The sequence below is a fragment of the Euprymna scolopes genome, chromosome 43, assembly GCF_053919585.1.
Source record: "Euprymna scolopes isolate OS-2025 chromosome 43, ASM5391958v1, whole genome shotgun sequence".
In the NCBI taxonomy this organism is placed as follows: domain Eukaryota; kingdom Metazoa; phylum Mollusca; class Cephalopoda; order Sepiida; family Sepiolidae; genus Euprymna; species Euprymna scolopes.
This window is the reverse complement of record NC_136524.1, coordinates 28069131-28092316: the sequence shown is the minus strand read 5'-3', so window position 1 is coordinate 28092316 and position 23186 is coordinate 28069131. Positions and strand designations below refer to the sequence as shown.

Below are 23186 nucleotides of genomic sequence, written 5' to 3'. Positions count from 1 at the left end.
TGTTTTGATTTCGATTCTAACTGATGACACCCACGTCATACTTTTTTTTACTTGTGAAATCTCTACTATGTGTTGAGTATGATATGATATATAATAATCGATAGAGAACTGGCTGTATAATAAAACAATAGGAAATTTGTATGAATTAAAATATCATATTTAAGCGTATTGTACGACCGAGCAACGCCGGTAGCTCAACTAGTATTTGTATAAATAAATGCATTACAATCTAATTTTTCCTACATTTTTTTCTTGCTGGATTTTTTCTTTTTTGTTTCTTTCCTGGCTTTATTGTTGTTTTTTTTTATTTTAGACATTTTCTTTTATTTTTTCTTGTGTATGTGTTTTGTAATATGTATAACCGGAAATCAATAGGCCTCATTAAGCTTTTTTTTCCCCATTAACATTGCAGACAACCACGGATCTCTACGACAAATGTACAACAACTCATTCTGGAACTTCTGCCGCAGCACCCGAGGCCGCGGGTGTTTTTGCTTTAGCACTCGAGGCGAAGTAAGTATAAAAAAAATTAATCATATCTGTACACCGGCCACCAATTTGAAACAGCGAAAAGATTATGCTGATTGCAAATATGATTAGAATCAAAGATTAGAAGAAGAAAAAATATATAAAGCTAAAAATGAAATTTCTGATTTTTTGAGATGAGGATTTAGTTATTCCTATTATTTGGATTCATCGGATACTGTTCTCATCTTGAGTGTGATTTTCACAACGTCTCGGGCGATGTAACCTCCGATCTTCTTCAGGTGTATCTTGTCAAACTTAAGAAGTTTCCGTTGAACTCGGGAATTTGGATGGAGTTTCGATCGGAACCCTTTATTTACTTCACAGGGGTAGCATGGTCTTGTTCCGTCAGCCATGACTGGATATAGGTCCTAAGTAATTCGCAATTGTATTTTTTGGTCGCCCACACTGAGGATTGAACCTTCGACCTTCATAGAATATCACTTTTTACGATTAATTTTTCCAAGTCTTTAACCACTGTGCGACACATCCTTATGTAAGGACCCATAGCGTAGTGGTTAAGGACCCGAACAAGAGCACGCTACCCCCTCCCCCCGTGAAGTAAATAAAGGGTTCCACTCGAAATTCCATCCAAATTCTCGAGTTCGACAGAAACATTCTCAAGTTCGACAAGATACACCTGAAGAAGGTCGGGGGTTACATCGACCGAAACGTTGTGAAAATCACACTCAAGATGTGAACAGTAGTCCGATAAATCAAATAATAAAAATGAAATATTGTCATTGAAAGAGGAAATCAAATTTAAAATAAGATAAATGTGTGTGAAAGGGAAAACATAGTTGTAAATCAGAAACAAACAATTATTACCAGTAGTTTTGGGAGGTGACAGTGGTCAGGTGTGTACCAGTTAAAGCTGACTATCTGAGTGTGCCAAGTTCGAATCCTGTCAATTCCATAGCACCATTTCTTTTACTTACAGTTTCACAAACTAGAGTTTGATGGATAACTAGTTTCCCGGGTTTTACTAAATATGTACGACTAAAAATAACGTACGATCATTGTACGACTAATTGCCACTGCTGCTGATTAAAGCAACTTTGACGCAAGCAATCGACTTGGTGTCAGTCAGCGTAAAATATTGTAAAACAATCTTGTAATCTATCTATCTATCTATCTATCTATCTATCTATATATCTATAAAAGTGAAAGTGTCTGTCTGTGTGTGTCTGTGTACATTTCCCTACGCAATAACTCTGTTAATTTTCAGTCTACAGACTCACAATTTGATATACAGGGTACTGAGATTTGGGAAAATCTATGTGATCGGCTTTCGGCCAGAAATTTGGCTGTTAAGGGGTCAAAGTTAAACGATTTGACCTTTGAGAACTCTACCAAACTCCTCCAATAATTTGGGGTCTAAACACTTGGCATTTTAGATATTGGTTCCTTGGAAATGGAACTAACTTAATAATTTGATTTGAGGCCAAAGCAATCAATGTTAAGGGGTCATAATAGGGGTTTTTTTTGCTCAGCATACACCTCCAAACACCCGGGCAACGCCGGGCACTCATTGCTAGTATATATATAAAAGTGAACGTGTCTGTGTCTGTGTGTCTGTGTACAATTCCCTACGCAATAACTCTGTCAATTTTTAGTCTACAGACTCGAAATTTGATATACAGGGTACTGAGATTTGGGAACATCTGTGATCGGTTTTCGGCCAGAAATTTGGCTGTTAAGGAGTCAAAGTTCAACGATTTTACTGTTGAGAACTCTACCAAACTCCTCCGACAATTTGGGGTCTAAACACTTGAATTTTAGATATAGGTCCCTTTGACATAGATCTAACTTAATGACTTTATTGGAGCCCAAAACAATAAATGTTAAGGGGTCATAATAGGGGTCAAAGTTTAAAAAATTGACCTTTATTTTTGCCCAGCACACACCTCCAACCACCCGGACAACGCCGGGCCAAAATGCTAGTATATTTATAAAAGTGAACGTGTGTGTGTGTGTGTGTGTGTGTGTGTGTGTGTGTGTGGGTGTGTCTGTATATATCCCTACGCAATAACTCTCTCAATTAAGGGGTCATAATGGGAGTTAAAGTTAAAAAAAAATTGACCGCTTTTTTTTTTGCTCAACATACACCTCCAAACACCCGGGCAACGCCGAGCACCCATGCTAGTATATTTATAAAAGTGAAAGTGTCTGTGTCTGTCTGTGTGTCTGTCTTTGTACATTTCCCTACGCAATAACTCTGTCCCTTTTAAGTCTACAGACTCGAAATTTGATATACATGGTACTGAGATTTTGGGAAAATCTGTGATCGGTTTTCGGCCAGAAATTTGGCTGTTAAGGGGTCAAAGTTCAACGAGTTGACCTTTGAGAACTCTACCAAACTCCTCCCCCAATTTTGGGTATAAACAATTGAAATTTTAGATATAGATTTCTTGGACATGGATCTAACTTAGTAACTTGATTTAACCCCAAAACAATAAATGTTAAAGGGGTCATAATAGAGGTCAAAGTTTAACAAAATTTGACCTCTGCGGTCTTTACCAAATTACTCAGAAAATTTCTGGTCTAAACATTTGACATTTTACATAAAGGGTATTCAGAGATAGGGCAAACTTTTAAATCGGTTTGGGTAGAAAATTTGAGCTACAAATATATAAATGTATGTATGTTTGTATGTATGTTTACATGTCTGCCTAAAACTTTCGACAGAGGCGACGAATTTTTTACAAGATCAGTATCGTTTTGAAGCTTCACCCTTCAGACGACAAATACCGAAAAATTGGCTAAAAACATTAATTTCTTCACCCTCAACTTTTCTACAGGGAGGGGTCGCTTTTTTTCACCGATATTTTCACCGATATTTTTCGATATTTCGATTGTCTAGCTTTAATTTAAACCCACGTCACTTCCGGTTTGGCGGTGGCCGTAACAGCAAAGACGTCAGAGTTTTTACCCGTTTTTTCCTCCTTCGCGTTACGAGTTCGAGCCAGCCTTCCTACTATCACTTTTTTTGCTCAACACACACCTCCAAACATCCAGGCAACGCTGGGCACCCATGCTAGTAAACAATAAAACGAATTTACCCAGACGTTTCGAGAGGTAATTTTTGACAAATATCTTTTTTAAGTCCATATTCCGATTTTTATTAAATATTCGCTCTTACACGAGCGATCTACCAAGCTCGTCAACGCAAAACATGTTGTTATTAAAATAAACAATAACATTTTAGTCAAAGTCGCGATTAATTTTGGTAAATTCTTTAAAGCCTGAGACTTTTTTCCAACCCATTGTGCCACTTTTTAAAAATTTTTAATCTTTGCGGAATAAATAAATAAATAAATAAATAAGTTTATTTCTTTATTATTGAAATAAAAACAAAACGAATTTAGTCACAACTTTCAGCCAAGATTTTTTTTTTCAAATTAAATTTTACAAGTGCCCTCTTTCAAAATTTGAAATTTGTAACGCAATAGCAACGTAACACTATATTTTTAAAGGATAGAATAAATCTCTGAAGACTGAACAAATATTTCCATTCCCGTGTGCCTCTTTTAGGGGAACTAGTTTTCCCCATATTTAAAACATTAGTATCTAACTGCTCTCGTGGGGAGATCAGTAAATAACTATTTTTTTAAAATTATTTCCTGTTTTTTCTTTTTCTTTTTGAAAAAATAATATTGCACAAAGTTCCGTTTTCTGATAACGCGACTCTGGTTCGCTTCTCAAAAAAAAAAAAAAAACGGTGGGGGTCAATGTGCGTTGTTGGTCCAACTTGCTAAGGGTGTTTATTCCGAAAGCCGTTCTCAACATGGGGAGGTTGAAAATAAAAAAAATGCCTTTCAGAATTACCACTTCCAATTTCTCCATGTTAAGAACGGCTTTCAGAATAAACACCCCTAACCTCTCGTTAAGAATGGCTTTCGGAATAAACACCCTTTGCAGGTTAGACAAGCAGCGTACAGTGTAAAAAAACAAAAAAACAAACCCCCCCCCCCCAAAAAAAACAAAACAAAAAACAAACAAACAAAAAAAAACAAAAAAAAAACAAAGGAAATAATTTTTTAAGTTTCTCAAATATTTTTAAAATCATCATATTAGCCACCACTGCTAGCTTTTTTTTAATTAAGCTGGACTAAAAAAGGTTCAAACTAAGTCTTAAATGAACGTAGGTGACTTTTTTCTTTAACTTTGATATTTTTTATCACAAACTATATTCTAAAACTTTGAAATGAAAAGTTATTTAAAAATTTGAAATATCTCGCAACACATGAATAGCTGTATTTCTATTTATTTTGTTTATTTTTTGGAGAATATTAAGAAAAATACTTTATTTTTTGCAAATATCCTTATGTATTAAGCTAAAAAGATACTTACCAAAAAGTAGTCTAGTCTGAAACTTTAGTAAATTCGTTTTATTGTTTATTTTAATAATACAAGATTTTTTTTTCGCTGATGAACTGTGTAGATCATCCGTGACGAAGTTTCTTTGACTAATTAGACCCTTAACGACTGAGATGATTGTCTTTTTCAATACAATGTGCAAAATAATTGTCTCAGGTTTTATTTAAACGTGCATAAAATCGTGTTTAATTTTTAGCCGTGCATAATTTGTAAAACAAAGATACGATTAATCTAATAAAATAAACTTGTTTTTTAGAAAGATTTTTAACGAAAAACAAAACGCAAAAGGGGGCACGCAGTATCGGAAAAAAACTTGTTAGTACTTTTTATATGAATCTAAAAACATATTTGCCAAAGATAACCTCTCGATTGAAAATTGGGAGTAAATTTATTTTATTGTTTATTTTAATAATCTCACATTTTTACAATATTTTACGTTGATAAACTCAGTAAAAGTTGCTTTAATAGTAAAACAGCAGCAGGAGCAAATACTCGTACAATTTAGTCGTATAATTTTAGTAAACATCCTCACGTATGATCAAAATCCGGAACGAATAAATTGTGCTTTCTCTCCTCGGGCTTTCCATCCTCCCTGACCCTTCCCGTCTGTTGAAACAGCGAAATCTATTTGCTAGTATATCCATATCGTATTGGGTTTTATGATTCTCGTTTTCAACTACTGCTGCCGGTTTTTGCTTGTACCATCTGTCTGAGTGTTAAAGATACGGTTTACATAATTCTCAGTGCACTGCCTTCCCCACTTGATCGGGTCTGTTATTTTATTCGTTTGGGGTTAGAATGCTGTATTTGCTTATTATGTAGCTTATTGTTTCGTCGTTTTGTCCGCAGAATCTGCATTTGGTATTTTCTTGCGTTTTGCCGATCTTAGCTTTTAAGTTGTTTGTTCTTATCGCGATATCTTGTGCGGCTGGTATTATTATTCAATATTTTGTTTAGGCTTCCTTCTTGCAACCATATCCAAGCGTTTTTTTGTTAATTTCATCTTTTGTCATCCTTATGAATCGTTCGTGTAGCTGTTTCTCTTACAATTTTTCTTTTCACCTCTTACTATTTGTCTCTCTGTTTTCTATTTTGTCCATTTTCAGCGTCTTTTTTTCTGCATTATATATATTCTCATTCGTTTTGTGTCATTTACACAGGTTTCTATACAAACCAGTCCTTTTCCTTAGTCTTTCTTATTCACGTAGACTCGGTCGGCATCATCCGTTGGGTGTAGTACATTGTGCACGATCATCAGTTTCTTTGATTTCTGGTCGAGATGCCTGAATTCTTTGGTTCAACTTATAAACGGTTAAGAATATTACTGGTAATACTGCCCATGTGTTTATACCTATTATTAGATTTCTTTTATATAGTTTAGTTTCTAAGAGTTTTCTTGTTTTCTGAGGCATTCCTTTCCAATTTTCTCTTTCATTCCTTTTGCTTTGATGGCGTATGTCTTCAGAACTCCCAAATATTTCTGGCTTTCACGGTCATCTAGTGCTCTAATCTCTGCTTGGTTGGGTACTTCTGTATCTTCCGCTGTCTCCAGTTTTCTCCTTCTTATAACTAGCAGTGCACACTTTTCCATACCAAATCCAATTCGAATATCCTGGATAAAGAGTCTGATTGTGTTTATTATTATCTTTAATTCCCTCTTCTTGCAAAACGTTTAAAATCTGTCCATGTACATCAGGTGGTTCATTCTTTCATCCGAATTAGTGAACTTGTATCCATCTTGGCACTTTCTTAATATATTGTTAAGGGGCATCATGGTTATAATGAACAATAGTGATGATAGGGAATCTCCTTGTATTTTAATCTCAGTTATGTTTTGTCCACCAGCTGTCAGTTCAAGTCTCAATGTTTTCATTGCATTTCTATCAAACTGATAATCTTGCCTGGTATTTTGTACATTCTCAGGCATTCTATTATCTATGCTTGCCGAATCTAGTCTATTAATGCCATAGCTATATTCTTTTTTTATACTTTTAATTTCCTTTGGGATACTTTGGTCTATGTATGATAGGTCGTGTGTTCCTCGTTTTTCCTTTTTGGTATCATTTCTGGTCCTCTGGGAGTAGTCCGCGATTATTAAAGAGAATGATAAATTTGTTCTCTCAGTTGTATTTTCTACATGGTAGGTAAGCATGGTACAGGCTTGTAGATGCTGTGTGTGGTTTCTTTTACCGTGTCTTTTTGCACCAGTGTGACTCTACCTTTCGTCATCCGATCGGGCACGTCTGCTTCGTAAATATATCTTTTCAGGTTCTGAATTAGGAATTTATGTAGTGTCGTTATTTTTTTTTAACCAGTGTGCATGTATTTTCTCGTTACCTGGTGCTCTCCAGTTTGCCATTTTTCGTGAGGTTTTCTTGAGAATTTTCCCGCTGATTTCATTTTATGTACCTTTTTTCGATTTTATGTGATTATTATTATTATTATTATTATTATTATTATTATTATTATTATCATCATCATCATCATCATCGGCGGCAGCAGACTTTTTTTTCAGTGCAAAGATGAAATGTTGGGATGCTAAAATATCACAGCAGAAATCGATAATGCACGCAACAATAACAACGAGACCAACTTGATTAGTGTTGGATTCGTATTAATTGTCACATTTTTTCTCTTTTTTTTTATCTAGTAATGAACTGACCTGGCGTGATATGCAGCACTTGACCGTGTTGTCTTCCAAGAGACGGCAGTTATTTGACCTTACGGCTCACCATCACTGGACAACCAATGGTGCTGGGCTAGAATTTAATCATTTATTCGGATACGGTGTGCTCGATGCCAGCGATATGGTTGATCTTGCCAAACCTTGGAAAGGCCTACCGGAAAGACTCCATTGTGATGCTGGTAACGTGACCGGAAACTGGTATGTCATTTGTATACACTATTAACGGCCATATTGTTTTCGTCTTTAGCCTTTTTTTTTATTTTATCACATTTTACTCTATTTTTATCCTCTGTTGGGCATTTATGCTATTAAATTTTCTTTACATCCATGTCAATTTTAGTTTTTCTTTTTTACTTCGGCTCATAGTGTATCATTCAATGAAGGGGTGGGGGCGTGTATTAATACGTTTTCTGATTAGTTCAACCAACGCGGAGATGGAGATGCTGGCCTATTTATTAAGTAAAGCTTACTTATCAAATTGCAGAGAAACGGGAAATTTGATACCGAATCGATTCTCATCATGTGCACAGTTAATAGCACAGATTGTCAATGTTCTCTCATTATTTGCCATTAAGGACACTTCATCCGGGAAAGATAGATCTCCATTCGCCCTCGTGAGTTAGTGCAGTCTCGCGCTATTAAAGGTGCTGTCTGTCAGGGTGAAGCACGTCTTGGCGAGAGTTACCATCTTAACAAGATGTTGCCTGAGTGAATAAGTGTACTGGGGGACGTTCTGCTATCGGATAAAGCGACGTTACCCGGAAAATGAAGTGACTAAGAGATGTCCTTGTTTTGCAAAGTGTAGTACATGTTCTACTTATCACACTTCATATTTTATTCATCGGTCAGTAAAGTATAAATAGTTTTAGACAGAACAAATTTTATTTTTGCGCTAATCATGAGTGAACTTTTTAAGGAATCTGGGTTTTATGATAAAATGATGGCAGAATCCTATTCGCGACAAGACCATTACAGCTGAGATTCTTACTAATTTGGCGTTTTGGTTTATTATATATCCTTAAGGTAGCTTATCCAATTTTTTTTTTTGTGCAGGGGTTCATTTTTTTTTTTTTTTTTTTTTTTGCAATTTCCATTTTTTTCTATAGTAATGTGGTGTCTATACATTTTCCAATGCCTTCTTAATATTTGCTGGTATGAAGATGGTCTCCTCGTTGCTTCGGTTTCAGTAGTATTAACAGTGGAGAATTCTTTCTCGACAATTGGCCTGATAGGTTCTATTCCATTTCGGACTAAAGTATTTGTCTTGAGTAGTATCTAGTAGATCCACCCTCCCAGACCTCCTCCATCGGCTTTTTAGAGGTATAAATCCACTGCTTATTTCAAATTTTGCTAAGCTATAGTGCACCTTCTTTAGGGGCGCTGGATTGATTCTCCCCACCTTCCAACCTTGTGTTACATCTTTCTCTGGTTGAAGGAAGTAAATATATACCTTTACCAATGGTGTTAATAATGCAACAGATCCAATGTGACTTGAACGCGGCTTATTCGTCACGTAGATTTGCTTTATATTCACTTTGCCGTATGTGACTTGAACGCGGCTTATTCGTCACGTAGATTTGCTTTATGTTCACTTTACCGTATATAGTATATACCCGGAAAATGAAGTGACTAAGAGATGCTTTATGTTCACTTTGTCGTATATAGTATATACGGCAAAGTGAACATAAAGTAAATCTACGTGACGAATAAGCCGCGTTCAAGTCACATTGGATCATTGATAGTCATAAGCAAGAGCTGATATACATTTTCATTCTTTTCAAATGCATAGTTTTAAATATATTTTATTTATATCGAACAAGGCTATATATATATATATATATATATATATATATATATATGTATATATATATATTATATATATATGTGTGTGTGTGTGTGTGTGTGTGTTAGCTATAATATAAATCTCACCTGTCTGTTTAAATGTATGTATGTATGTATGTATATATGTATGTATGTGTTTGTGTGTATGTTTGCATGTCTGCCTAAAACTTTTGACAGAGGCGACGGATTTTCACGAGATCGATATTCTTTCGAAGCTCGACCCTTCGGACGACAAATACCGAAAAATTGGCTAAAAACATCAATTGCTTCACCTTCAACTGTGCACTTTTCTACAGGGAGGGGTCGCTTTTTTCACAGATATTTTCGAAAGTCATCCCCTCTTCTTGATTGTCTAGCCTTAATTTAAACCTTCGCCACTTTCGCTTTGGCGATGGCAAAGACGTCACTTTTTTTCACGTTCTTTTCCTCCTTTGCGGTACGGGTTCGAGTCTTCCTGCCTAGTTCCACTCTTTTTTGTTTTGCTCAACACACAACTCCAAACACCGGGCCAACGCCGACCACCCAGGCTATATATATATATATATATATATATATATATATATATATATATATATATATATATATATACATATATATAAGACACTGATAGAATTCAGATGAAAATCCTGATCGATATTACTTGAAGTAATACGTTCAAGGAGATCCTAGCCAAAAAGGAAAAGCTCAATATTTAAGAATAGAGCAAAACATAAGTTTCGTGGTTAAATTTTAAATTCTGAACAAACAACATATAGAGACATATATTCGATTTAATGTCAATAAGGAGCAGTACGCTTTCGCTATATGGGAATATCACTTTCTCCCATGGGCCTATATTCTGCCCACCTGGTTTTATAATCCTGAACGACATTGGACTCCTTCCGATAATGGACTACCCAAGTTGTATCAACTTCTCTTTTCGTATAATTTTCTCCATATAATTGTTCACAACCACTCAAAAATTATTTTCAATATTTGTGCTGAAAAGCAAAATAGCGTCCATTCGCAGCTGAACATTTTGCTAACTGCATTTCATTTTCTCTGATGATATGACCATTGTTGAAAATCCACGGATTAAGGAAATTAAAATAACTCCTTCTATATATTCCTTTTGTCAAGCAATAAATTCTTAAATCGAATATATGTCTCTATATGTTGTTTTTTTCAGAATTTAAAATTTAACCACGAAACTTATATATATATATATATATATATATATATATATATATATATATATATATATATAACAGGCTCCTTCAGTCTTTGACACACTATGGATACACACGAAGGGCTGCCTGCGCATGAAATTTTTGTGGCAGGAGGTGCGCAATCTCCAACCACACATCTCCCGAGTCGACATTGTTAAATACCAGTGGCAAGTTACGTGTAGGACGACTGGGCAGGGACGACTGGAAACAAATGCCGAGATAAGCGGAGAGCACATACAGCGCCTAGAATTCCCAAATGGTGACCCGTCGGGTACTAACCAGGCTCAACGTTGCTTAACTTCGGTGATCTGACGAGAACCGGTGTGTCAACGCGATTATGTCGTATATTGACATGGTAGAATTCTTTCCTTCGCTCAGCTCTCTTCTTTTATCACTCTCTTACTCATAGTTGCGGTGTCCCTTGCTTTAAAGTCTCATCTTTCATTTGTGTTAAGGTTGATGAATATACAGTTTGTATATTTTGACACATATCAACCTCTTTACTTGCTTATTATAGTCTCAAAAAACCCAAATGCAACCCGCACTCGAGAATAACGGTAAATGAATGTCTGGTAGACGGTAAGTCAACACCGTGATGGTCGGCAATGATGGAACTTGGGTAGGGTGTTACTTTTTAAGAGAACGGCTCAACAAGAACTGATTAGCACTAGACTTGAACACGATCGTGTTACAGTTAGCCGAGAAGCATTCCTACGATATTGTTTTCCCCAGACGGACAGTTCTGGGGGGGGGGAACTTTGCTCATGGAAATTTAGCTTACTTCTAGATAAAAAAAAAAATGTAAATTAAATATTAAAAACTGCATTCGTTCGTAATCTTCTCCCTTGAGATGGCTAGAATTATAAGTGCCACGTAATGCTTTCCACGCAAAAATACAATGCGTACAAGAAACATAAAAAATAACAAATAATTGTTAAAGAAAACCATGTGTAGGCATTAAAAATGGGTTTATGTTGCAGTTTTTGTGTTAAACATTAATAAATGGGAAATCATGTCGAGTTAATATCCAGTTAGTATTACGCATGTAAAGTTAAGAAAAACACACTTGAAATATGCAAACATTATATGAGCAAATAAAATCAAAACAAGATTGTGACTGAATTTAACCTGATGTCGTGTAATCTCGTTTATTCGCTGTAATACTGATACATTCAACTACCCACCAACGTTAGTCTTACGCAAAACAGTCAAACATAGCATAATGTTTTCGTTTTTGTTCCGTTTTTACCAGGCAAAAATAACATTACCTGTTACTTTCTCGGTTAAAGACGACCAATTTCGCTTATTGCGAAATAGATGGAGGGGGTCCAGGTAACTATAAATCAACTAATTCTTAACCCGCAGATTCTTCCGGCATTTCTTCATTTTTAGCATTGTTCGTTTGAAAACGTGTGGATAATTGAATTTAGAAAGGCAATCCAGCTCGGACTAGTTAGAATTGAATTATGTAGTTAACATGAAAGACGAGCGTCAATCGTAGATAATGTCGGATCCTGGACATTGACTGAGTATTTTAACACAGAGTTATGGGAATCTATTTCAAAGACAATGCATCTTCTGGTATCAGCAAGTATTATATATAAAAAAAAGAACAAAACAAAACAAACAAAAAAACACCCGAAAAATAAAAGGTAATCATGAAGATATTATATCTACGTAATCAATCGAAGGTGTTTTCGACTATCAGCAATCGTCGCTTCCTGTAATAATGATTGCGAAAATATGAAACACTAGGTTCTATAGATATAAAAATAATTATTTATGATTTTTATACATACATACATATATATATATATGTATATATATATCAAATGATTAAAAATAAAATAGCTAGCAAACAGGTTTCGAGCCTCGCTAAACATAGCTATACACACAAACACACACATATATGCGTGTGTATGTGTATGTGTGTATGTGTGTATGTGTGTGTATGTGTGTGTTTGTGTGTGTGCCGTAAATATCATAAAACACAATGCATCAATGAGTTTTTCGGATCAAAGGAACTATGCCAAATTTATTTTTTTCCTTTCGAATACTGATTGGTGCTTATTCTTCTAATATGTCAAGGCGGAGAACATTCTAAAATTTACATAATGATTATATGATTGTTTTTGTGCTACGAAACATGTGCTGTCAAGAATTGAACATTTTAAGATGCCGAACAAAATAAACGCTGTTTGGAATATAGGATTTTTGTCATATATATATATATATATATATATATATATATATAATTTTTTCGAGGGTAAACATATGGTTGCTACAAATAGCCAGCCCTTTTAAGTCTCGAGTTTCGCCCTCAGTTGGGCTCATCAGTTAGACATATCGCGCTCAGCATTTGAAACCCGAACCTCTTGCATGCTAGGCGAACACTTTACCAACAGAGCAAACACGCCACACACACAAGAATGTCTACTAAATTACACAGATCAAGCAACCCGCAGCACAGATCTGACTGTGGAAAGAACCTACATCATATCGAACAATATATATATATATATATATATATATATATATATATATATATATATATATATATATATATATATATATATATATATATATATATTAAGATATTTGACACCTGGGTAATTCCTAATAAATAGATTCACTTTCAATAGAGTAAACACTAAATAGAAACATATAAGAATTGATGAATTAAGCTCGTTGTAATCACACAAAGGAATAAATCTGAGCGTTTAGGTTTTCAAAAGGGGGTTGGGTCGCGGCCCAAGCAACTCAAACCGACATGTTGAGATGATCGGCAATATACGGACGCTGGATGGACCGATTCACGAATTATGCAGAAAGATTATGGATTATAATATGAAAACAATAATCCTCCTATTGATAGAGACGGTGACTGAGGAAAGACAATGATTTAAACGTTAATCTCTTAGAAAGGAGACTAATCAAGGCAAAGATAAATCCATGACAAGTTCTTCGTCTGCGGATCGACATACTGTTAACAACGTCCACACATACACACACACACACACACACACACACACACACACACACACACACACACACACACACACACACACACACACACACCTCATTGTTTGTGTCGCCGTCTGGCATCACGTCTTATAAGCGTATTAGCATGGTTACCCAGAGTTACCCGGGTGTAAGAACAACAAAGTAAAAGATTTGGATTAGTTGGATTATTATTTAGACTACCATTCTCATCTTGGATATTTTTCTCACAGCGTTTCAGTGAAACCTACAACCTTCGCCCTTTTCCAGGTGTATTGTGTCCAAATCGATAATCTTTATATCGAACTCTTGAACGTGGATGGAATTTAGAACGGAACCTTTTATTTAATCCACAGGAGTAGCTTACCTTCGTTCTATCAACCAAGACAAGTAGAGGTCTCAAGTGATTCGTAATTGTATTCTTAATAGCGTCTGTACTGAGGATTAAACCGTCAACGTACAGAAGACTATCAGTTAAATTATTACTGTTGCTTAGCACGTTTATCTGTTGCGGCCGTATTTAGGACTGAAACATAATAACAAAATAGAAGCAAAAAGTATGTGTGACATATTGCTATTAAAATTATTGGAAAGTCCAAACCTATAGATCAGAGGCTCCCTCAACCATGCTAGAAAGTTACTCACGCCTGAGAGTATCCTCTACCCCTACAAAACAAACATTCGCCTACGCATGGAGTATTGTTGCCACATCCGAGTTGGTGCATTTTCCACCAGACTTTCGCTCGTCGACGGGGCTCGCGAAAAGAATCACCAACCTAATGGGCGACCCATTAGCATTATCACTAGCAAACAAACTCCAATCTCTGTCACATCGCCGAAATGTAGCATATCTGTACTTGTTTTATAAGAATTTTCATGGAATATGCTCTGATGATCCCAAAGCACCTGTACTGCCTCCTCGACGTAAATACTCCCGACTAACTCAACAATCATCAAGATATCACCCCTACGTCGTAGAGATCCCTTGATGGCGGAAAACCTTCTTCTCAAATAGTTTCTTCCATTCCAACTGTTAGACTTTGGAATTCCCTTCTCTGACTGTACTGACATGCAGAAGTTCAAGTGTAATGTTAACAGACATATTGCTGCTCATCTCCTTACATAATATTCCTGTAAATTTTGGTCCCAAATAGTAGTCTCTTACGTCAAACTGACACTGCCTTGTTTGGGGTGAAATGACAGTAAGAAAAAAAGTTCATGTGATTTTTATCCGTATATATATAAATAATGCATCATCCAAAGAAGGCGTTCTTTAGGAACCAAACAAATATATACTTAAATAAAAATATGATTTTTTTTAAAAGATATTATGTAGGTAAATAAATAAATAAACAAACACCTTTTCAGGAAAAAATAATGTTAAAACATTGTAAAATGTTTTTTTTTTGTTTTGTTTTCATTTTTCCTATTTCAATTAGCGACTATCAATTGCAACAAAACATTCAGGAAATTTATCATTCATAAAGCAAAATATAGGCATAACGTTATTAAGACGATCTATAGTAATCGAGCTACCGTAAATCGCGATCTACACACACACACACACACACACACACACACACACACACACACACACACACACACACACACACACACACACACACACATATAAGATGGAACGATAAATTTGTCGCCCTAAAGAAAACAATACTACAGGTTTATTTCTAAATCAATTCAGGTAACTTGATTACGTAGTAGAGCTGACATTTATCCAATGTAGTTGTCTTCAGACTCAATCACCGGTTCGATGCAAGTCTGAAACTGGTAGCATACCTTTTCCACAAGCGCCGGCGGAAGCTCGGCGAATACTTGTTTAAGTTGGTTTTGGTGTTGTGGGAGGTTATGTTAGTGATGATTTCGACGTATGACCAAATGACCAGCGGGGTCAGATTGGGTGAGGAGGGGTAGAGCAAGTGAGAAAAGGGTACAAAATCGTAGCACTCTTCCTGAACCTAAGCCTGGGTCTCTTTGGACTTGTGGGTCGGCGCCGAGTTCTTCTGCCAACCACAGGGTCTGCCAGCGACCACCTGATTGCACCAGGGGGTCACCACACTCTCCAGCATACACAAGTACACTTTAGTGTTGACTTCGAAGATGTGAGGTGGCATGATGTGGCTCTCACTTGAAACCACACCAAAGACCATAATCGTGGCTGGAAACTTCGATGAGCTGTGCCCTCAAGCGTTGAACCGTCCAGATTTGCATTTTGAGGATGCTCGAAATGGCCCTGTTGCCATAACTAGGATTCGTAGAGAGAATTGGAAAGAAAACCGGTTTTCACCAAACAGAAATGGAATCATATCGTCTTTTCTAGGACAACAATTTTATCATTCCTCCCTCTGTGTGTGTATGCATATATATACGTATATATATACATATATATACGCATACATATATATATATATACATATATATATATATATATACGCATACATATACATATATATATACATATATATATATATATATATATATATATATATTAAGAAAGTTTACTAATGACGGATAAAACATCCATTATTTATTGAATCATCAAATGTCGGAGGATATAGAATACAATACAAGTTATTCCTTAATTTATGGATAAGGATTAATGTGTTTCACGGATGGACAGCGAAGAAAACACATTGATAAGGAGAACATGATGAAAAAAATATTGTTTATTTAAGATCACTGTTGTATAGCGGGTACATATTGGGGACACATATAACGGGGATTCGGAACAATAATGCCATTTTTATTCTGAGAGAGACATTTATAACAGAGTTGAGAGAAATGCGAATTCATTATTGAATGAATGTGCAGTACAGTTCTTTTACATCAGATGGGAGATAATTCACTTATGATGGAGGATGGGGCAGACAATCAGTACTTGGACGGGTTTATACAAAGTTTGTTATGATGATGATAGACTAAGCACATTTATCTTTTCAGTTGGTGGAATGACGACACGAAGACAAATAGTTACAAAATATAGATGGTGATTCTTTATTAAGCAGCCGACCAATTGATGATGTATTCGGGCCTTTTCGACTACATGGTACTCTTCCCCCCTTCGCCTCTAAGGGGTTCAGCTCTCACCAAGTCGTGCTTGTGACTGTGATTGTCTGATTCTCTCCTTTCGAACCCTCATCTCAATATATTGAAAATCTCTTTTTTTCTTCTTTTTTTTTACATCAAAGGTGTGCTGTTAATCAACGTGACTAAATTTCACGTGGATCCCAATTTTAATTGTTCAATATCTAACCCATTTTTAATCATTACCTATGAACTCACTTGTCCATTCTTTTAACTGGCATATTTAATATCCAGTTATTTCTAAAAGAATGGACAATCGCTCTTTTTCTGACATAAATAACATTCAGTTTTTTTCTAATAGAATTAACAATCGTCTGCATTCCTAAGATTCCAATTATCCATTATCTTTTAACACTTGCCTACATAGTTCGATTCTAGCCTTTTCCTAATATTATTTTCACTTATGTAGTATGTCTTCTTACTTACATGAGAAAGGGACAGCTCTTCTTATGTGACATGGCGGCTTAATAAGAATTTGTTAAATTAGACTTGAAAAGGGAATCTTGTGGTAAGTTGTGAAACAGTCCCGTGGTATTATGTTTTATACGTGCAGTTCTTAGAAAGAAACTCTGCTCTTGGAAGTTTCGTTTTTTTTTCCAGATGCATTGAGAAGGAAAAGGAAAATTATTGACACTGGATATATTGCACCGATTATTTATTAATTAATTTTTTTATATTATTATTATTATTATTATTATTATTATTATTATTATTATTATTATTATTATTGTTGTTGGTGGTGGTGGTGGTGGTGATGGTGGTGGTGGTGGTGGTGGTGGATGTTTTATAGGGAATAACTATATATTGGAACTCCGTCGAGTACCTACCATAAAAAGATTGATAAATTGATAAAGACTAGCATGGTATCTTCGGTGAGAAAACGGTCCTCCGGATGATAAGGAATATTCCTAACTAGATTTCAAAGTCTATTTCGTACTCTGCCAAGGCATGAAAAAGTGCTCGTCCTCACATGTGGCAACAGTACTTTATCTTAGGACGAATGGAACCTTAAGTAGTAGCCTTCGATATCATTCAATAAAAATGTTCAACCAGAGAAGGGATGAATTTATGTAGTCACCCACAAACCGACAATTTCTTTTTATTACAACTCTTCAGTATGGCTAGACACTCACAGGGTAGATCGAAGTCGATAGTCAGTAGCTCTAAGCATCACACCACGGAGACAGGTGCCACTAACAAATGGTATCTACAATGCCTCTGTAAAACTTTGGTACTTGTGCAGAATTTTATCAGAGGTAACTTGCAGTCCGCTCGGCTTTGCTCGGAACATGACGTCATTCGCTCGGCTTTCATTGTAATTTGAGGTAAGACGCAGATCAATGCGCGGCAAAGTAGCAGACGATCTTTGGGGAAAATATTGAAAAAAAAAAAAAAAATTAACGGGACCAGCCGAGAACTTCTTGACAGTTATTTTTTCGAGTTTATGTGGAAACAGAAATTTGGTAAAGATCCTTTTGTCTCCATCTTAAATTAAAAAAAAACAAAAAAGAAACAAAAAAAACAAAAACAAAAAAAAACAACAACAACAACAAAATAGTTGCCAAGCCTCACCATACAGGGAAAAAATATTCAGTAAAAAAAATAAAATAACAACAAAAAAGTTTATTTTACATTCGTTACAAAAATAAGAAAAAAAAACAAACAAACTGCAAAATAAATATTACATTAAAATGCTTTATTTTTAAATCCTTGTTAAAATAAATATGAAAAAAAAGACACAAAAAATGGTTTTCTTATTAATTTTGTTCAATTGTGTTTGCCAAAAAAATTAAAAAAATGGTCGAAAAAAAAAAGAAAAATATAACTTAGTTATTTATTTAGTTTTTTTTTTCACTTAAAAATTGTTACAAGAATAAAACAAAAAATTGTTATGGTAGGTTATTGTTTCTTTTTTATTTTCGTTATGTATATTTTTATATTTTATTTTTGGTGATTTTATTATTTTTAAATGTTTTCTTCGGAATTTTTCCTAAGTAGCATTCTGATGCTTTGATAATCGATAACGCTCGGCAAAACCCGACATGTTCCGAACAAAGCCAAGCGGCAAGTTAGTTACGTAATATAACTCTTTTCTTTTATAATTCAATTAAATATACGCACAGTAAAACTATATATATATATATATATATATATATATATATATATATATATATATATATATATATATATATATAAACAAAATGGCCGCCGAAAATCTTATTGCTTAGACCTCGAGACAAATAATAATAATAATAAAAAAAAACATAGTAAGAAATATGCTAGAGTTTCTCAGAACGAAAGTTGTAATTTAATTGTTTCTTTGTTAGTGGAGTCGTGTTTCTTCGCCCAAAAGCAATGGTAGTTAACATGCTCTTTCTCTGCGACATTTTTTTTCCAGGGAATTTCGATCTGGAGAGCACCTGCAACTGACAATCGATACTGACGCCTGCAAAGGTACATCGAGTGAGATCAACTACCTGGAACATGTACAAGCTGTCATTACTTTGAAGTCGACTTACCGCGGTCACGTGGAAATGTTTTTGACTTCTCCAATGAACACCACGTAAGTAGATTACCACCACGGATCCTGACTGACAGTCTTAATTATTCCTGTCTTTATACTTCTGTCTATGTCTATCCATCTCTCCCTCCCTTTCTCTCTCTCTCTCTCTCTCTCAGTTTTTATTTTAGTCTTTCTATTCTTTTACCCTCCTCCTCTTTCTCCTATCCTCTTTTTTTATATCAGCTTTCTTCTTCTTCTTCTTCTTCTTCTTCTTCTTCTTCTTCTTCTTCTTCTTCTTCTTCATTCTGCATATAAAACTGTCTATTTCTCACTTCTTAGTCTTACGGCATAATTGACTCTTTCTAACACATGGCTACTGTCATATTTTTGTTCAAGGTTGCCAGATTGGCATTTTTTAAAACCAAATTTCGCCAATTTAGCATTTTTTTTAAAGTAGTTTGGCCTTCCGAACTTGTATTTGGCCGTTTCAAAGCGTAATGTACAGACTATATAAGGAAGGAACAAACAAAATATTATATAGAATATTGATTTTATTTCGCGTCCTCTTCAGGAGGTTATACACAAAGTCAAGTGTTGGTTTAATGAAAGTGTTTCAATGGAATCAACTGGATTCGAACCTAGCACACCTAGATTTTCAGTCAGCATGTTTAACTACTTAGCTGCGATACACCAGAAAAACAATAAAAGCAGCGGATTTAGATAACATAGACCAAAATGAATGCTATAATAGCCCGAAAATTAAGTATCGTTTTGCATTGAATGTATATATGAAACTAATCCCCCATTTACATTTTCAAATAATAAAAAAAATGAACTTTTTTATGGTTTTTGAATTCTATGATGTTAACTTTATTGTTTTTTTACGATCCTCGATAATTGCTCCAAAATGAAATTTTAAACAAAATAGTGATTGAAACACACGCATAAATGTCACCAATTCTGCGAAAATTGAATGTTCTACCAGTATTTTGTTTAATTTTCGATTTTTGAGTGATTAAGAAGGCTCGACCGAGACCACCATTTTGTTTTTTCATTTTAACTCGACAAGCTTTACACTACTTTATTTCTACTAAAAAAACTTTTAAAATAAGTTAAAACACAAAAATCTTATTTAAGTAGGTAAAAGAGTAATTTAGCTTGACGTTTGGTAATATTTATTTGTTATGTGTTTATTTTAACCCCTTTTTTTCTGTTTTCCCCCTAATCTAAAACATACAAGTTTTGAGAAGGGAGAATGTTGGATATCCTCCATTTTTAAAACCGACTTTTTCCTCAATACAAACTAAGAAAAAATGATTAATACAGAATTGTAAGTAGGAAAGAAGGTGTACACCGTGATGAGCCACAAGAATATCGTCGACAAGCTGAATCAATATGTGCACTAAAAGATTATAAAAAGGTTGGGGAGACCTGGATTGAGCAGAGTCTATGGAGATAAATTAGACGTGCTTTCAAGTATGAACTAAATAACAAAACATATAGTTAACAAAATAGCCAACATTAGGAAATTTCAACGAATGTCATTGTGGCTTGGCAGGCCAAGAGCAAGCTCAATCCGTTTCCACGGACAGCATGCTCGTAAAGTCAAGTCAGTTTACGATAGTCTCCAGGATGGTACGTCATTACCAAACCAAGTCTGTTAAGAAATGTAATATAGTACAGACTTTCTAACGATTCTTAATAATATTATGTACTTTATGTATAGGGTTTCGCAATGAAACAAAAGAAAGAAATTCGACATGAGTTTTTTAATTGAAAAGGGGCACTTATTACGTGTCGTTTCAACACCAATCCACGTATTTTCCAAGCCAGCAACAATATGGTCGCCCAAAAATCTTACTAAATGTTCAGAAAGGTGAAATGAGTTTTGCATCTTGTTTAAAAGTCCCTGTCGCGCCGCCACGTGGTTAAACAGGACACTGCCGTGTCGACACGTGCTGAAAAGTCTCTCCGCCACGTGATTTTTTTCTCCTCATACTCTGCTGTGACGTAACCTCGCGCTACGGCTTGGTCATTTGGATACAGGAGATGCCGCTGTTGCTACTACATATACGTCAGCGACATTATTACAGAAAGGCGTGCATGGTGGGATCTATCGCTTCACTCTTCTCAACAGCGATCGGTTGAAACACAGATCTATCGAGAAGAGAAACACAATTTGAATGCTTGCAACTTTTTTTGCTGACGTTGTTGAATGTTGGGCGTTTGTTGCCGATTCTGTTACTTACAATTCTGTTACTGACACAAGTCGCATTAGGTATTACTGTTTGCAACGGAAAACACCATCGTCCTGTTTGTTACTGTTTCTGTCGAGGCTAACTAGTTCGAATATAAAAGGAGTTCGTCAGACGATATCCTTAAGTGTGTTGAGTAGGGAATTTGCCGGCACTAGGGTTAGTATTCGGGCTTGAGTTAATGTTTGCCAGCTTATCTTCTACATAAAAGAATGTGGAATCCATATATCAGTTATGAATCTGCGCCTGTGCTAACGACGTGGACGACTCAAAAATGCCCCCTCGGCCATCTTTTTCGACCACGTCAACCCAGAGATGTGGACCGGTGTGACGTGATCGAGTAATTGTAGGAAAGACATTCTGGCTTCTCTAATCATTGTTTCACTGCGCAGATAAACGGTCGATATGTTAATGAAACCGTAAAAAGTATAATGCTAATCAAATTTACGTAAATCACGCCTTTCTCTCATTGTTGGGTGCGAATCCTCGACTGATTGAGATAACAAGTTGCTGGGAACGTGAAACGATTATTGGTAAAGATTATTGTGGGCTTGTTATGATGTGTAAACTCACTTGTATTCACAGTAAAAGCATGAATCTATCAACTCCACCACCTGGCGCCATTTTCTTTATGTATAAATGAATATGTATATTATTTTTTTAATGTTTTGTCCGATTTGTTGTATTTTGCGGTCAAAGGACACTCAGAAAGGGGGGCGTCAGGTGACGGTTGCGATAATGAAGATGATGCTATAGATTCGACAGGATACAAAAGCTGCAGGTAGTTTGCTCTAGTATCCATTTCTCTGTTACCCTGTTAATTATTAATGAAAATGTAGTATACATTAAACTTTCAAGTTCCGGTAGGTAAATTAGTCTCCAAAGTGTAGTATCTGTTGCGATACTGTAATTAGTCTCTTCTGTCCTTGGTCAGTGAATAATTACTTCTACAGTGAAGCAATTTTTATTTTTGGTCCAATTCACATTGCTTCTTTTTTTGGACGGTAGATATTTCCCCATATTTAGAGCCGAACTTTGCTTTTGTGGGTAGGTAAACCAGTTCAACAAGAAAGCCAGTTCCACAAATTATTGAATAGATATTTAAATATTTATAACTTACATAATTTGGGCTTCCTTGACTCTGACGATGACAAGCGTGATTCTGAATCAGTCAAACACATGTGGCGAAACCTCGTTAATCTCATTCGATGATAACAGATAACGGTGTACAGGACTGGCAATCGAAATAAAGGACTTGCGTTCGAGCGGCGAGCAAATGAAGTATTTTAAATGCTCGATCGTTTCCTGCCGTTTATCTGTCCACAGCACTGCTAGGTCACGTGTTAAACGTGAACCTAACACTCGCATCCCGTTTCTACCTTCTTACAAATTACACCTGGTTATAAATTTGACCTTCTTACAAATACGTCAAACTATTTGTGCCTGTAGACAAAACTAAGTAATTTTTACTTGCATGCCCACGAGTTCAATGCTAATTTTAAATAAACTCTCAAATGATAGGTCGTCTTTCATTGGGAAAGAATTAAAAAATTACCACAGTCTATGAGTATTTATTCTTACTTAACGGAAGAACGCATACTAAATATGAACTTGGACCTCACCAAGGTTTGTTCATGTTAATTCTTAACACTTCAAATGGTTTCATGCTGAACGTTTTTCACTTGCTT

General features: G+C 35.4%; 1 protein-coding gene and 1 pseudogene across 1 annotated transcript in view; one reads left to right on the top strand and one right to left on the bottom strand.

The window, feature by feature from the left end:
- Positions 1-23186, top strand: part of LOC145268257 (neuroendocrine convertase 2-like) — a 328833-nt gene that overhangs the window by 303630 nt on the left and 2017 nt on the right. The window contains exons 10-12 of the mRNA XM_080123602.1: positions 413-513; positions 7556-7789; positions 19139-19303. Coding sequence (XP_079979728.1) covers positions 413-513; positions 7556-7789; positions 19139-19303 — 500 coding nt within the window. The remainder of the gene's footprint in view (positions 1-412; positions 514-7555; positions 7790-19138; positions 19304-23186) is intronic.
- On the bottom strand, positions 10873-10989 carry LOC145268550 (5S ribosomal RNA; annotated as a pseudogene).